The sequence below is a fragment of the Microtus oregoni genome, unplaced genomic scaffold (assembly GCF_018167655.1).
Source record: "Microtus oregoni isolate MIOR12 unplaced genomic scaffold, Mior012 000061F_ref0000440, whole genome shotgun sequence".
Lineage (NCBI taxonomy): Eukaryota > Metazoa > Chordata > Mammalia > Rodentia > Cricetidae > Microtus > Microtus oregoni.
Window position 1 is genome coordinate 4,299,598 of NW_024543871.1, and position 15,788 is coordinate 4,315,385.

Genomic DNA, 15,788 nt, shown 5'->3' on the forward strand with positions numbered 1-15,788 from the left:
GCTTGGTAGACATGCTAGACAAAAAAAGCACTCAACCCTAAAATCTCAAAAATCTTTTAGCATAGCTGCAACCCAGAGACTATCTAAATAAATATTATTTAAGAATAAAATCCTTATTCCATTCATTATTATTTTATGCAACTCCAGAACATGGGGCTGGAATACAGACCAGTGGAAAGCCAATTCTTAGCCATGCATTAGGTCCTGGGTTCAATCTCCAGCACCTACAAAAAAATATTCCTGAGTTCTGAACTATTTGGTTTTTTTGAGATATGCATTTCATTGGCTCTGCCTCTGGAGTGCTGGCCTGGCTTTTTGTTGTGGGGAAAGAGGATCTTATCATTAAGTTCAGGCTGGCCTGGCACACTAGATACTCCTGCCTCAGTGTCACAAGCACTGAGATTCCAAGTGTGCAATACCACATCCCATGCTGCCATTTTTTAATGTCTTTCAGATACTCTGATAAAATGAGTTTGCATAACAAATTCCTACTCAGCATTAAATTAACAGCTCCTTGCATAGAAACTACTTATACATCTATCTTTTTTTTTCTTAGACGGGGTCTTTTTATTTAGGGTTGGAATAGTACTCACTGTGTAGCTTAGAATAACCTCTAATTCAATGTAATTCTCTCACCTCAGACCCCCAAAGTGCTGGGATTATAACAGTCCCCAACATGTCACACACAGTCATTTTAACTGTAAGCTTACATATCTTGTTTTTACAGAACACCATTTTTTCCCTCTTGAGAAACAACTAACAAGTTATGATGACTCAAAGATATCTGGCAGGCCATTTTCTCAAAAATGAACTGAGTTCGTCCCTTCAAGGAAAACAACAGAGTATTTATTGTCAATGATAAAAACCTAAGCTTTCAAACTTAAAGAATTTTGAAAAACTCATTTCTGCCACTATAGTGATGACTACTTTCATAAAGGTTTCCCTGATCAGCTTTGCTGGCGAAAATAAAGAATGCACTTTCGATATTCTACAATGAAATTTGCCAATATCTGGAAGAGCTACATAATACAGTGAAAAAATTTTTCAAGTGGCCAATGCATGTTATGGAACTTACAATAGTCCTCCTGTCTCTGCTTTCTAAGCACTGCCGTTTTACAGGTATGCACCATCATACCTGGCACTAAAGCAGTTTCAACTACCACTCGGGGTACAGGGAGAAAGGATCGCCTGAACCCTTGAATTCTAACCAGCCAGGACAACACAGAATCTGTCTTTAAAAATAACAATAAAAAATGAAAAGCAGGGCCAGTGAGATGATGACTAAGCACAGGGGCTAAGTACAATCCCTGGGAACCACATGCAGATGAAGGGAGAAAACACACGAGCACAGACACGCACATTCACACACAGAGAGAAAGAAAATTTTGATGTTATCAAACAATAATATGCATAATTACCAAAAAAAAGTCCAATACAATTGTATTGCCCTTGCCAACTATTTAGCTGGGTGAGGCTACATTTTCTTCATAACTTCAATCACAACAATCTATAATCCCTAACTCACAATATAAATCAATGCCATGAACAAAAACTGAAAAATGAAGGGCTGGCAAGATGGCTTACCAGAAAAAAGGCTCTTGCCACCAAGCCTGAGAGTTTGAATTTAATCCAAGGAACCTATACAAAGGTGGAAGGAGAGAAGTGACTCCACAAGGCTGTTCTCTGACCACCACATGCATGTGTGTACACATGTGCGCACAAATGTATATGCCACACATTCACATACACAAAATAGTTTCTTTTCTATGATAATCAACCAATATCATTAATATTTAAAAAGCAAAATTAAATTCCTAAAGTAATATAGGACAACTTCATTAACCTCAGAGTCAAGAAGGAACATTCCAACACTCAGAGGACTGAGGCAGGAAGATTTTCTTGAGTTCAGAAAAGCCTGGACTAGCATAAAACCCTATCTCAGAAAAAAAAAAGAACAAGAAAGGGGGAAAAAATACATTAAGAAGCATTAAGTAAGCATAAAGGGTACTAATATAGCAAGTAATGGATATATTTGACGATACTAAAATGAATTATTTTTTTTGTTCACAAGTCACCATTAATCTCAAATGTAGTGGCAGATGTTAATCATTAATTTCAGACCATCATGGGTTACATAGCCAGACCTTATCTCAAAAACAACAACAAAAAGATCACTATTAGCCAAACATGATGGCATATTCCTAGCACATACTAGCACATGAGGCGGAGGAAGGAAAAATTGTCATGAGTTAGAAGCCAGCCTAGGCTACACAGAGTTCCAGGACACCAAAAGCTACACAACCAAGACGGAACCTCAAAAAATGTTTAAGGACACTGTTTTAAGACTGAATATGTACTAAGAACATGCATAACCCACAAACAACATGAAGCACCTCAAGAGAGCAAAGATAAATAAATGGAAACACAGACAAAAGACAGAAGACAGAAGGGCTGGAGAGATGGCTCAGTGGTTAAGTCCACTGGCTGCTCTTCCAGAGGTCCTGAGTTCAATTCCCAGCACCCACACGGTGGCTCACAACCATCTATAATGAGATCTGGTGCCATTTTCTGTCATGCAGGTAGAATACTGTATACATAATAATAAATAAAATAATAATAAAATCTTAAAAAAATAAGCCACAATGAAGTATTCTACTGCATACAAATAACACTGACCTTTTTTTCTAAGTTTTTTTTTTTTGATGCTCCTGTTTTTGAAACAAGGTCCCATGTTGTCTAGGCTAACACCTTGAATTCCTGATCCCCCTGTCTCAGACTGGCCAATCTTCAAATCCTCACTACTATGTGACACTAACTTTAAAAGTCAGGTATGGTGACACGTGCCCATAATTCCAGAGTTTATGAGGTGAAATATGGAGGACCAAAACATAAATGTCAAAATGATGATTACCACAGAGGTGAAAAGAGAGGTCAGAAAAAGAGGTGATGTTATCCTGGTGGTAATGTAAAATAGGTGGCACATTCAGTTTGGTATATGTTGTTTTGTTAATATGCGTTTTGTTTTGTTTTGTTTTGTTTTGAAACAGGGTCTTCCTATGTAACCTTAGCTGGCCTGGAACTCACTAAATAGAAACCAGGCTAGCTTTGAACTCATAGAAATTTGCGTGTCTCTGAGTGCTGGGATTAAATGTATGCCCAAGGAGTCTAGCTGTTATATTGCTTTTTGGCACTAAGTCTGCTATGTAGCTGAGGCTGGCCTCAAATTCATGACTCCTGTGTTTTAGTCTCTAAATGTTGGTTTATAGGCATTTACCCCTATACCTGACTTGCATTTGAATTGCATAATTCTCTAAACTCTACACATTAGAATTTAGGCACTTCTCTATATTGTTGTTCAATTTCACAATTTAGAAATTAGAAGAAAATCTGGCCGTGCAGTGGTGGCTCATGCCTTTAATCCCAGCACTCAGGAGACAGAGGCAGGCAGATCTCTGTGAGTTCGAGGCCAGCCTGGTCTACAAGAGCTAGCTCCAGGACAGGCTCCAAAGCTACAGAGAAACCCTGTCTCAAAAAAACAAAAAAAAAAAAGAAAGAAAGAAAGAAAAAGAAAAAGAAATTAGAAGAAAATCTTACAGACGAACATTCTCTGAGATATTGTCTCAATATGTAGCCCTAGCTGGCCTGGAACTAACTCTGTAAACCAGTCTGCCTCTGAAGTCACAGAGATGTGCCTGTTCCTGCCTTCTTAGTGCTGTGATTAAAGGCATGTACCACCATGCCCAGCCATGATCGATGAATTCCTATTACAAGAGTTTATTTCTTTCTTTTATGAGAATTTCATGATTACTGTAATTCCATCATTTCTACCCTACTCTTTCTCACCTCCAACTCTTGTACCCACTCCACTCCCTCTCAAATTTATGAGTGGGTTGAGCATGTTCCTGGCATGTGCAAAGCCCAGAGTTCAATCCTCAGCACTGGAGGAAAAAGCTTTCAGATTCTGTTTATATATCCTATCTTATGCTAATATGATGCTACAAAACCATCCCCTACAGAAATTATCTCTTATCATACCCCTACACCTTGCCACTCTGTATCATAAATTTTGATACTCTATTCTTGGTTAGAAAAAGTCAACACAATAAACATCTGCTGATCCACATTCACTTACACGTTGCTTTTCTTTGCTGTTGTGCTACTGGGGATTGAACCTAGGGCCTTGCATAAAAGTTAGGCAAGCACTATATCAATAAGATAAATCATAATCCCTCTTCTGCTTTCTTTTTGATAGTCTTGCCAAGTTTATCAAGCTAGCCTTGAAGTTACACTGTAGCCCAGGCAAACCAAAAACTATGATTTTTCTGCCCCAAGTAACATCAATCACAGTAACAGAATTATTTTCAAAATTAAGAATAAAAGGCCAATGAAAAGCAATTACTAGTTATATCTGCATAAATTCTGAAAATCCCATTATAAATTTTAACCACCCATGGCCACCTATTAAAAATGTATTTAACTAGTAAAGAATATCAGACAGAACTAGCAAGATGGCCTGTGGAATATGACCCTGTCTCAAAAAAAAAAATGGCAGTAGCGAGAATTTTCATGTGTTCTCAGTAAATAGCTGAGGCAGAGGTTCTTAACCTGTGGGTCTTGACACTCACAAGGGGCGGACATATATCAGATATCCTACATAATAGATATTTACATTATGATTCATAACAGTAGCAGAATTACAGTTATGAAGTAGCAACAAAATAATTTTATGATTGGGGGTCACCACAACATGAGGAACTGTATTAAAGAGTTGCAGCATTAGGAAGGTTGAGGATCACCTCAGATCCGAGGTGATGGATATACCAATACCCTTGTCTGAAGATTACACACTGTATACAGGTATTATTGTGGGAGGGTTTTTGGGGTTTTGGTTTTTGAAACAAAGTCCACATACCCCAACCTAACCTTAAACTCACTATGTAGCTGAAGTTGGCATGATCCTCCTGCCTCTGCCTTCCCAATATTGGGGGTACTCAGTTTTGTACACATGTACAGAAAACTTACCATGGGCTGAGGATGTGGCTCAGATGACTGAGTGATTACCTAGCATATAGAAGCCTTGGGTTTGATACCCAGCAGCACACCAACCTGGTGTGGGACACACACCTGGAATTCCATAGCTTGAGAGGTGGTAGCAGGAAGATCAGAAGTTGAAGGTCAACCTGAGCTATAACAGTAAGCTTGAGGCAAGCCTGGGATGCATGATATGTTCAAAGAAAGGTAGGAGGGAGGGAGAAAAAGAAAGAAATTGGAGCTATCTGTAACACTTGATGCACTTGAAAAACCTCAAGCCCTTGAAATACTGAGGCAGGGTTTACTCAAGTTCAAGGCCAGTGTGGAATCCAGAGTAAAATCATGTCTCAAAAGGGGAGGGTGTTGAAACTTTTTTCTCCTTATGACAAATGCTTTTGTTTCCTCACATTTTCAACAGCTTCACCTTCTACGGTTTTCAGCAATGTTAACACAGTTGTCTTTTTCAATAAGCCTTCCAATGATTGAGGAAGGACTGTGTCAGTGTTCCATACTCCCACCTATGGTACAGTCATCATTACATAACTAGGGAATAATTGAAATGTAATTCTATATTATCCACTCACTAGGCCACAAGCACATTTATTAGCGTGAAGATAATACTGTCATCGTAAGCTATTAATTAGCACCTCAAAGATTTGTGCAAATTATGTACAAAATCATTAATGGGATATCATATTCAGTCAATTCACTTGCATAACAGATCTGTGTGTTGCCTTACTATAAAATGAGAATTTTTTTATATACTAGGAAACAAAAAGCAAGCAGTAAAAATTTTCCCAAAAAAAATTGCAGATCTGGCCAATAGTGATCCTGATCTAAGTTCTGTAATCCCAGAACTTAGAACCTGAGACAAGATGTAAGGTTCAAAAACAGACCTAGGATATAGGAGTACTCTGTCTCAAAAAGAATTTTTCACCAGACAGTGGTGACTTACACCTTTAATGCCAACACTCAGTAGGCAGAGACAGGTGGATCTCTGCGAGTTTGAGGCTAGCCTGGTCTACACAGCTAATTCCAGGACAGTGTCCAAAGCTACAGAGAAACCCTGTCTCGAAAAAAAAAACACTTTTTTCCCAGGTATAGATTTAACTATGTTTTTCCTAAGCAATCCACTAATAGTAGACCAGCAAATATACTTACAAGTAACTGGATCTAAATGTTGAATCTGTCTTACTGTCTTATCTGTCAAACACTTCTAGTAAACTACATTACAGAAGGATGACAAACAAAATGACCTTGAATAGTTGCCCTTTCTAATATGACCTTAAAATTATTCAAATGTTCCACCTCAGTTCAAAAAACAGTAATATTTTACTCTTTTACTATTTGAGTTTACCAGTTTTTCCACTTTTCAAACTCGTTTTGTACTCTTACGGAAATGTTGCCTCAACTACCTGAGAGGAAGGACAGAAATTTACTTTCTGTCAAAGATCTGTGAAAATCTGAATGAAATGTTCTTCTAATGATTTCAGAAGTACACTGTGAATGCTTCTTTTTTGTTTTGTTTTGTTGTGGACACTCGGAACTGAACTCAGATCCTCTGGAAGAGCAGCCAGTGCTCTTAAACTCTGAGCCATCTCTCCAGCCCCTAGCTTTTCATCTTCCCATTTTTTTTCAGCAAAAATGGAACACAAACAAGCCTGAATTACTTATGCTCACAGCTTGCAAGTTTGCTTCACATAAGAGGCTGCTACTCATCTGTGCTACACTTAGTTTTTTATAAAATGAAAGGTTAAATTTGTTTAAGCAATGTGCTTTCTCTATTATCAATGCGATGACAAATATTACCCTCTAAAATGAATACTAGGACAAAATCATTTTATCTTGTGGAAAGAGAGCAAGAACTATTATAAAAGACAAATTAACAAAAGCTCTACCTTTGTAAGTAGGAAACATCAGTTACATTAATAGCACTCACTCTACTTCACCATCATAAAGTAACTTAGCAAACAAAAAGTGGTAACTTAATAACTTCCTAATGTTGCATCAACATTTTCTGAAGAATAAATTTATATTACCAGAAAAAACAGACCAAGACTTAACATTTAGTTCATGAATACAAGTTAAAATAGAAAATCAAATTAGAAAAGGTTTCAGGTCCAGACATGTAACTGAGCTGTTAGAGGGAGGCCCTGGGTTCATCCCCAGTGCCACCTAAACTAGTTGTGATATCATCGGTCCATATGCAACCCTTGCACTTGAGAAGTGAAGAAATTCAAGGTTATGGTACACAGCCAGTTCAAGGCCAGCCTGGAATACACAATACCCAGTCTCAAAAAAAAATAGTTTCAGGAGCTGGGGACCAAGCACTTAGGACATTAAAGTAGGAGAATTATCAGTTCTAGGCCAGCTTGAACTATGCAAGTTCCAGGCATACCCAAGCTACTTAAGAATTACCGAATAAAACAACTACTTCTATGATCCCTTTACTGTACTCATACCTCTTGGGGGGAAAAATCATGCTACAAGTTTTATAATTTTTTTAAAGATTTAAGATTTTTTTCTTGTACATGCATGTGTGGTTAAGTGTATGTATGTGCACCATGTGCATGCATGCAAGAGCCTGCAAAATTAGAAGAGAGTGACACACCCCCTGGAACTACAGTTACAGGCAGTTATAGGCCACCATCCGAGTGCTGGAACCCCAGGGACTTAGAGAGGTAAGTGTTCTCAACTGCTGAAATATCTCTTCAGCCCATAAGAATTCATTTTTATTATTTTTAATTATGTGTGTCTTTGAGTGTGTGCATGTCATGTACAGGTGTCCAAGAATGCTAGATGTGATGAATTCCTTTGCAACTACGCTTGTAGCTGGTAACCCAACATGGACAGTGGGAATAAACTCTGGTCCTGTGCAAGAGCAGTCCATGTTCTCACACTGAGCCATCTCTCTAACCCTATAAGTTCTCTAATTATCATCTAAAAATATATTTGGTGGCCAGAGAGGTGTCTTAGTGGGTAAAGGGACTTGCTGCCAAGCCTGATGATCTGAATTCGATGCCCTGGTCCCACACAGTGAAAGGAAAAAACAACTACCACAAAATTTTTTCTGACCTCCATCCTAGCATGCACAATTGCACACATGTGTGCACATAAACACAATACAATTTTAAATATATATGTATACATATACATATACTCTCTAGAAATTAATAGTGTATAGGCATATGAGGGATATACTGTTTGGAAAGATAAAAATTATCATTTTACTTTTCTGCTTTATTATCTAACAAAGCTTATTCTTCAAAACCAAGATATTCTATAGAACAGACAGTTGGTTTTCATTAGTTACACATTTGTCCTCCTTTAAAAGCTCTGACAGTTATGAATTTGAAAGAATGCAAGACGAGTTATATGGAAGGGTTTGAAAGAAAAGGAAGTGGAAATGATGTAATGACGTTATAATCTCAAAAAAATAAAACAATTTTTTTCAATGCTCTGGAAGTCTCAGTGGTGGTGGACACAGTAAAAGGTTTTAAGACACCAGAAAAGGGTTATAGCTGTTAGCTGGAGAGCTGTCAGGGAAACTGCAGGTTACTTTGAGACAGTAAGTCTAAAAGTCTGAGACAGAAGCAAATATGATCTATAGTCAGAAATTACTACTGCAGTCTGAATAGGAAATCCTTTGTTTAGGGCTGCCAAGGGAACATTTTGGGGGGAAAATGCTAAAATGTCAATTAGATGTGCACTCCTAAGGTCTCTGCCTTAGCACTTTTTCATTACATGCAGATTGTGGTCATGGTACCAGGAATAAAAAATTAAGGAATATATTCCCAGCACTTGAAAGACAGAGGCAGGCAGATCTCTCTGAGTTCCAGGCCAGCCTGGTCTACTATAAGTTCCAGGACAGGCTCCAAAGCTACCCTGTCTCAAAAAAAAAAAAAGAAAAGAAATATTTCATTTAAGAAAACAATGCCCCATACAGTTTATGTTGGATTTTGTTGTTACTGTTATTTTGCTTTGGGATTTGTTTTTCCTTTTTTTCAGTACTGAGGATCAAACCCAGGGACTCTGAGCATGCTATGCAAATTGCTTTAGTTCTGAACTTATTTCCAGCATCATGCCGCTTTTAGCACTATGGACACTATATAACTCTCAAAATAGCTATACACTGCTATCATACTACAGATTAGAAAAACTTGGCAATCTCGTGAAACACAACTTTTAAATCGTGAAACACAACTTTTAAAAACATACTTTAAAAAGCTGGGTGTGGTGGCACACCCCTTTAATCCCAGCACTTGGGAGAAGGGCAGGCAGATCTCTGAGTTCAAGGCCAGCCTGGTCTACTACAAATCATATCTACAAATCGAGTTCCAGGACAGCCAGGGTTACACAGAAGAGACTTGTCTCAGAAAAAAAAAAACACTTTAAAAAAAACACTTTTAAAAAGAAAAATTTCAGGACTGGAAAGCACTTGTTGTTCTTTTTTTTAATGAATTATCAGCTATGCATGGTGGCACGTGCCTGTGATCCCAACAGACAAGAGGCTGAAGCAAGATAATGAATTCAAGGCTTCAAAGTTACAAATCAGCCTGGGAGATATTAAACCTTGGCACACCTTTTAATCCCAGCACTCGGGAGGCAGAGGCAGGCGGATCTCTGTGAGTTTGAATCCAGGCTGCTCTACAAGAGCTAGTCCCAGGACAGGCTCCAAAGCTACAGAGAAACCCTGTCTCAAAAAAAAGTGTCTTTTAAAAAAGGAAGAGGCGCAGCAACAGCAACCACCTGGCAGTGGTGGTGCACGCATTTAATCCCAGCATTCAGGAGGAGCTCTCTCTGAGTTTGAGGCCAGTCTGGTCTAAATAGCTAGTTCCAGGACAGCCAGGGCTACACAGAGAAACCCCATTTTTGAAAAAAAAAAGGGAAAATACAAAACAGGCTGGATATAAAGAAAAATGAAATTTGCAGGAAAAGAGATAAAACAGGAAATCGTGTATTATTTTAAGGAAAATTACCATGTTTTTAAGTGTACATATAGATGTGCATAGGTCATAAGAGACAAGAGAGATGGAGAGACCTTAAAAGAAAGAAACGGTTAGATTAAGAGTCGGTAACGGAGGTCAGCCATGGTGGTGTATGCCTATAATCCCAGCACTTATCAGCCTGGTCTACAAAGTGAGTTCCTGGCCAGCCATGGCTACATAATGAGACCTTGCCTCAAATTGAAAAGAAATAAAAGAGTAGATAATGGAATATACATGACATAAAAGCAAACGGCAGGACTAGTTAGGAGGAGAAAAGTGACCAGCAAGAGGCAGGTAGAGAAAAGTAGTAGAGAAAAAGTCAGCAAATTAAAGTATGATATATGTATGAAACTGTCATGAAAAAAAAACCTATTGCTTTGTGTGCTAATATAAATAATTTTGTAAAGGGTTGAAGATATAGCTCAGTAGTAGTACCTACCTAGTATGTACAAGCCTCTAGGTTCATCCACAAGTAAGGCAAACCTTGAAATAATTCATTATATTATACAGTTTCAGCTTTTGGATTTTTATAGATTATTTTTAGTTGTGTGTATGTGTGTGCATGTGTGTTTGGGTATGCGTGTAATACAGGTACTTGAAGAGGTCAGAGGTGTAACATCCCATGGAGCTGGAGTTCCAGGCAACTGTGAGCCATCAGATGTGGATTTTGAAAATTGAACTCAGGTCCTCTAGATGCACAATAAGCACTCCTAACCGCATGAGACATTTCTCCAGTCTATGAAGCTTTAACTTTCTTTTGGCTTTTGTTGTTTTGTTTGGGAAAAGGTTTCACTGTGTAGCCCCTGCTGACCTCAAACTTACAGGACTCCTCCCTCATCCTCCCAAGTGCTAGGGTTACAGGTGTTAGCAACCACACCCAGCTATGCCATCCAACTCTAAATTCTCAGCTAGTATAGTGGTACATGCCTTTAATCTTAGTACCCAGAAGAGGATTAGAAACTCAAGGTCAGCATGGGCTACAAGGTCATTGTCTCAAAAATGAGATAGGTCCTCTTAATATAAAAGGAATTATATCTATTTATATAATCATTAAGCTGATCACACTGATTTGGATCTACTATAATTTAAACCACATTCCACAAGCTATGCAATAAATACACACATGAAAATCCTAAGTACAGTAAACCCAAAATTCCATTTTAACTAGGTAGCCTTGACTTCATACATCACTTGGTTTTTCTCCAACCATTGCCAGTCAGAGGCAAAGCAGGCAGAACTCCTCCTATTCCTAATACTCATTTTAAGGTGGAAGCAAAAACATTAAACTGTTAAAAAAAAAAGCAGCTAGGCCTGTGCATGTAGCTCACTGATGGAGCACTTACTACCAAATACACACACACACACACACACACACACGTGAAATCCACCTAGAAGCAAGCTGAGCAGCCCACAAACATGACTGTCCATAAATGAATAAATAGGTTGTGGACAGTAAATACCGATGAACTGGGTTATTTGCTTGGGAAGGATAACCCACAAATATAGGATGGTTGAGTTGAGTTGCTTCCCATCCTGCCTTCTCAGCACTCGAGGCTCCGCATAGGTATGTGTTAAATAACACTTAAAAATTAAAAATGAGAGCTTATCTTATACCTGCGAGCTAACAAAACACTAAGGCACTGTAAGTATATGCTGGAGGAGATGTTGAACCAAAAGAACTAAGAGATGTCATCGCCTTTCTTCAAGAACCTCTCAATTTATTAGCAAACAAGAGCAAACACATGTGAAGCCAGAGGCCAAATTAATTGCTAACCAAAAAGGTAGAGCCTCTAAAGTGCAAGAGCTGTCCTGAGAAGTTTAAATATCTAAAAGCTGGAATAATATTTCTTGTAATAGCTATCACTTGAGCACTTGCTATATGCCAAGTGCTTTACAGGCATTTAGTCTTCACAACAATCCTTTCAGTAGAGTGTTTATTATTCCCAATTTACTCAAGGGGAAACAGTCGAAGTGGTTAAGAATTTACCAAGGTCACTCAGCTAGTTAAGTGGACTAAGCTAGTCACTTATTCCGACAATCCAATTCTAGGACTTCCACTGCCAAGTTTCACGGAACAGCACAGGGAGTTGTCGGCGGGAGTAAGTCCTTTTACAAGAGTAAAATCCCGCACTGCAAAGTTTCAAAGATTCCTATCTTCCCGCTAGCTACTGGGAACCTGACACTGGACTGGAGTGTGGGAGTGTGGGAGTGGAGGGAGACAACCCAAACAGCTAACAAGAATTAATCTCCTTTAAGATTGGCTACTAAATTTCCAAGGCGAATCAAAAGAAATCAGAACTTTTTTTTCTTTTCAAATCAATGGTTAATTTTGCTATTTAAACGGGGAGTGGGGGTGGCTGGCTATCTGGGGACAGAAAACCTCTACCGTGGCCAGTCACCGGGAGAGGGTTACAAAACTAACTTTACGACTTAAAAGTAACAAAACATTCTAAAGTACTAAAAAAGCTTCGAGGGCGACCAGAATTAGCTACAATTCCAGGCCAAAATGGGGTTTCATCAACATTTGAGGATGAAAAGTTGAATCCAGTTCGAAACCACTCGGAGGTGACATGCCGGTAGGGACTTGGCAAAAAGCAGCAATCCCTGCCACACTTCCCCAAGGACCTCAGGGCCAGGACAGTACAAGCTGGCGCTCCCCAAGAAACCAGAGGTGCCAAGTCTGGCTGTCCCTGACGCCCCGTGCTCTTCTGCCACTGGCGGCTAGGACTGGAGAGAGTTCGGGACAGTTCGCCCTCCCAAGACTTCGGGCATAGGAGAAGCCAGGCGACAAACTACAGGAGTCGCCTTGAGTGCAGAGTGATGAAACGGGACAGAGAGAAAAAATGTCAACTATGGACCCAACAGTCCCGGGCGCGAACCCACGGAGAGAAAAGCAGTCAAGTGAGCCGAGGCAAAACGAAAGAGAGACAAAAAAGACACAGAGCAGGAGCACAGGGGGACCTGGGGGGCCAAGACGGAAGTTCTGCTTAGAGACCAAAGGAAGCTGGGCTCCGGTGGACGGCGGGGCTTTCGGGGAGGTCGGGGAAGCTGCTTGGCGGAGGCTACGGGCTCCGCTCCTCCCGCAGTTCGAAACTCCTTACCAACCATCCCCCAACCGTCGCCCGGGTGGGGGAGGGGGCACCGCTTTCCCCCCCCACCCCCGGCCCCTGTACCCCACTTCCGAATGTGGCCAACGCCCCGGCCTCGGCTAGCCCGGCTCCCGCCCTCAGCCCGAACACTCACAATTCGCCTCTCCCTGATTTCTCCCAGTTCTTTATCCACTCTGCGGGAACCAGCACAGTTGCGGCCGCCATCTTCCCCTCGCTAGTAACAGTAGCCCGGATGTGTGGCTAGCAAGCGAGGGGTCAAAGGGGAGCGCCGCCCACGGGGAGTGACGGAAGCTGGGAGTTCGGTTTTAGATTTCTACCTCCCCACCCAGCGGAAGTCCCAGGCCTTGCTGACAAAGAGGTGGCAGATGCCGGTGGTCCCTTTCGCTGGTACCTGCCCGACCGCGCCCTCAACAGTCATCGCGTTTTACTTCCCTTTAGAAACAATTAAACAAATAAATAAAAAACGCCAGGCCCGGACCTCTTGTAGCCTTGATGATCTCCTGTAATATCTAACCCAAGCCACTAATTCAAACACGTAAATTTTCAAGCGCTCGGTCTGTTACACATTGAAGATACTGGAACTATAAGTCGTGCCCGGCGCGGTCCTCTGGAAAAGAGGAACATGAGATAAGAAATATCTCGACAAACTATTAATGGAAAATTATCACGGAAAGTGCAACACGATACGTGGTATGCCGAGGACCGTGCTAGCGTGATGGATGAAAGCTGGCCCTGGGAAACACAGGATCCTTAAAATCTAACGCCTTACTTTAGCTGTCAAACCAGGGAGCATTAGTACAACAAAAAAACACTGGGTGCAGGCTCAAAGTCTCTCCACAAAATACTTGCTATTACAAAGAGAAAACATTACTGTAGGAAAATATAGAAGATATCACCCTATGTTGGTGAAAATAAATTTGCAAGGGTTGGAGCTGTAGCTCAGGTACACAGCACTTACCTAGCTTACAACAAGCTCTGGTTTGGAACTCACACTGGAAAAAAAAAAGACTGAATTATTTCAGAAATATGGCAAGAAAACCAGGCACAGGCTTACACAGGTTTAATTCCAACAGTCAGGAGCCTGAGACAGGAGCATAGCCTGGAAGTAGGCAAGGTGGGCAAGCTAGTAGGAAGAGATGGACATCCTGGGACTACCAGTGATGTGCTAGGAAACATACTAATCAATTTTTTCGAATTGCTAATGTCCAAGTTATACATATTAATTTGATATTGTAGGAACAGCAGGCATATCCATTACTGAGGGACAATCTACAAAATTTCTGACTTGCACTCTTCAAAACTGCCAAATGCAAGATGGTAATTTGTCGAGATTTATGAAGACTGGAGGTGGAGGTGAAAAGATCTCTGTGAGTTCAAGGCCAGCCTCCTCTACATTGCAAGCTCGAGGCCAACCAAGGTTGCGTACTGAGACTGTCTCGGAAAAAGAAAAAAAGATTAATGGTGACAAGAAGTATAAGAAATTTCCTCCCCCCCCCCAAAAAAAAACCATATTTTTTCTTTTGCTATAAAGGGTATTACTAAATAGAGGAGATCTGGTTAGACTGGGGATGAATGGGATAAGAATTTTAGGGATCAGGTTGAGGGTGGCCCGAGGGGGAGAATGCCAAGAGAGATGACTGGGTGGAGGATCTTTACAGAGTCAGGTGGAAGCCTTATGCAAGGGAAACTTCAAGAGGCCACAAGAATGGCTCCAGCTAAGACTCCTAGCAGCAGCGGATGCATATTCTGAACTGGCCATCATCCCCTGTGATCTGAATAGTGATTACCCAGGTCATCATTGGAGAGCCTTCATCCAGTGACTGGTGGAGGCAGATTGAGAGGCCCACAGTCAAACACTGGGTCAACCTCGGGGAGTCCTTATGAGGAGAGGGAGGAGGGATTGTAGGAGCCAGGGAGGTCAGGACCATAGCAGGAAACCCCATAGAAATGCTAGCCTGGCATGGGAACTCACAGAGTCTGAACCAACAAGGAAGGAGCCTGCATGGGACTGGCCTAGACCCTCTACATAGATATGATGGTTATTTAGCTTGGTCTATTTGTGGGACTCCTGTCAATGGAAGTGGGGGCTGTTCCTAATGCTTTGGCTTTTAGGAACATATTCCTCATGCTGGGCTGCCTTCCTCAGCCTGAATACAGGGGGAGGTGCTTGGTCTCATGGCTGCTGGATGTGCCATGCTTTACTGATGCCCGTGGGAGGATTGCCCCTTTCTGGGGGAATATGCAGGAGGGATGGGTTGTGGAGGAGATGGAGGGGAGGGAGAGGGAGTAGGAGGACAGAAGGGAGTTGGGAAGCTTTGGTCAGAATGTAAAATTAATTAATTTAAAAAAAGTGTATTACTAGCACAATTGACTTAATTTGGATATTTGTAAGTAAAGTATTCAGTGGAAAGAAATGGCAAGCTATCAGCCCAGGAGTTAAAAGAAATCAATTGGGTATGGGGCGGGTAGAACCAGGTCGGTTGAGAATGCGGTCACAAACCTGTAATTCCCAGAACAACTCAGGCTGAGGCACAGTGATTGATCTTTTGAAGTTACCTAGAGCTACAGCAAGGCCATGTTTGTGTCTGTGGTGTGTGTGTGGGGGGGGTATTAATTTAAAATCCCTTGATTCTCAAGGAAAACACCAAATGGTGGGAGT

At 40.8% G+C, this 15,788-nt stretch overlaps 1 protein-coding gene across 1 annotated transcript in view; it reads right to left on the reverse strand.

The window, feature by feature from the left end:
* LOC121439416 (THO complex subunit 2) overlaps positions 1-13,338 on the reverse strand; it is a 101,243-nt gene extending 87,905 nt beyond the window's left edge. Inside the window, exon 1 of the mRNA XM_041639919.1 lies at positions 13,263-13,338. Within this exon, the coding sequence (XP_041495853.1) occupies positions 13,263-13,333 (71 nt within the window). The 5' untranslated portion in view covers positions 13,334-13,338. The remainder of the gene's footprint in view (positions 1-13,262) is intronic.
* Positions 13,339-15,788: the final 2,450 nt, after the last annotated feature.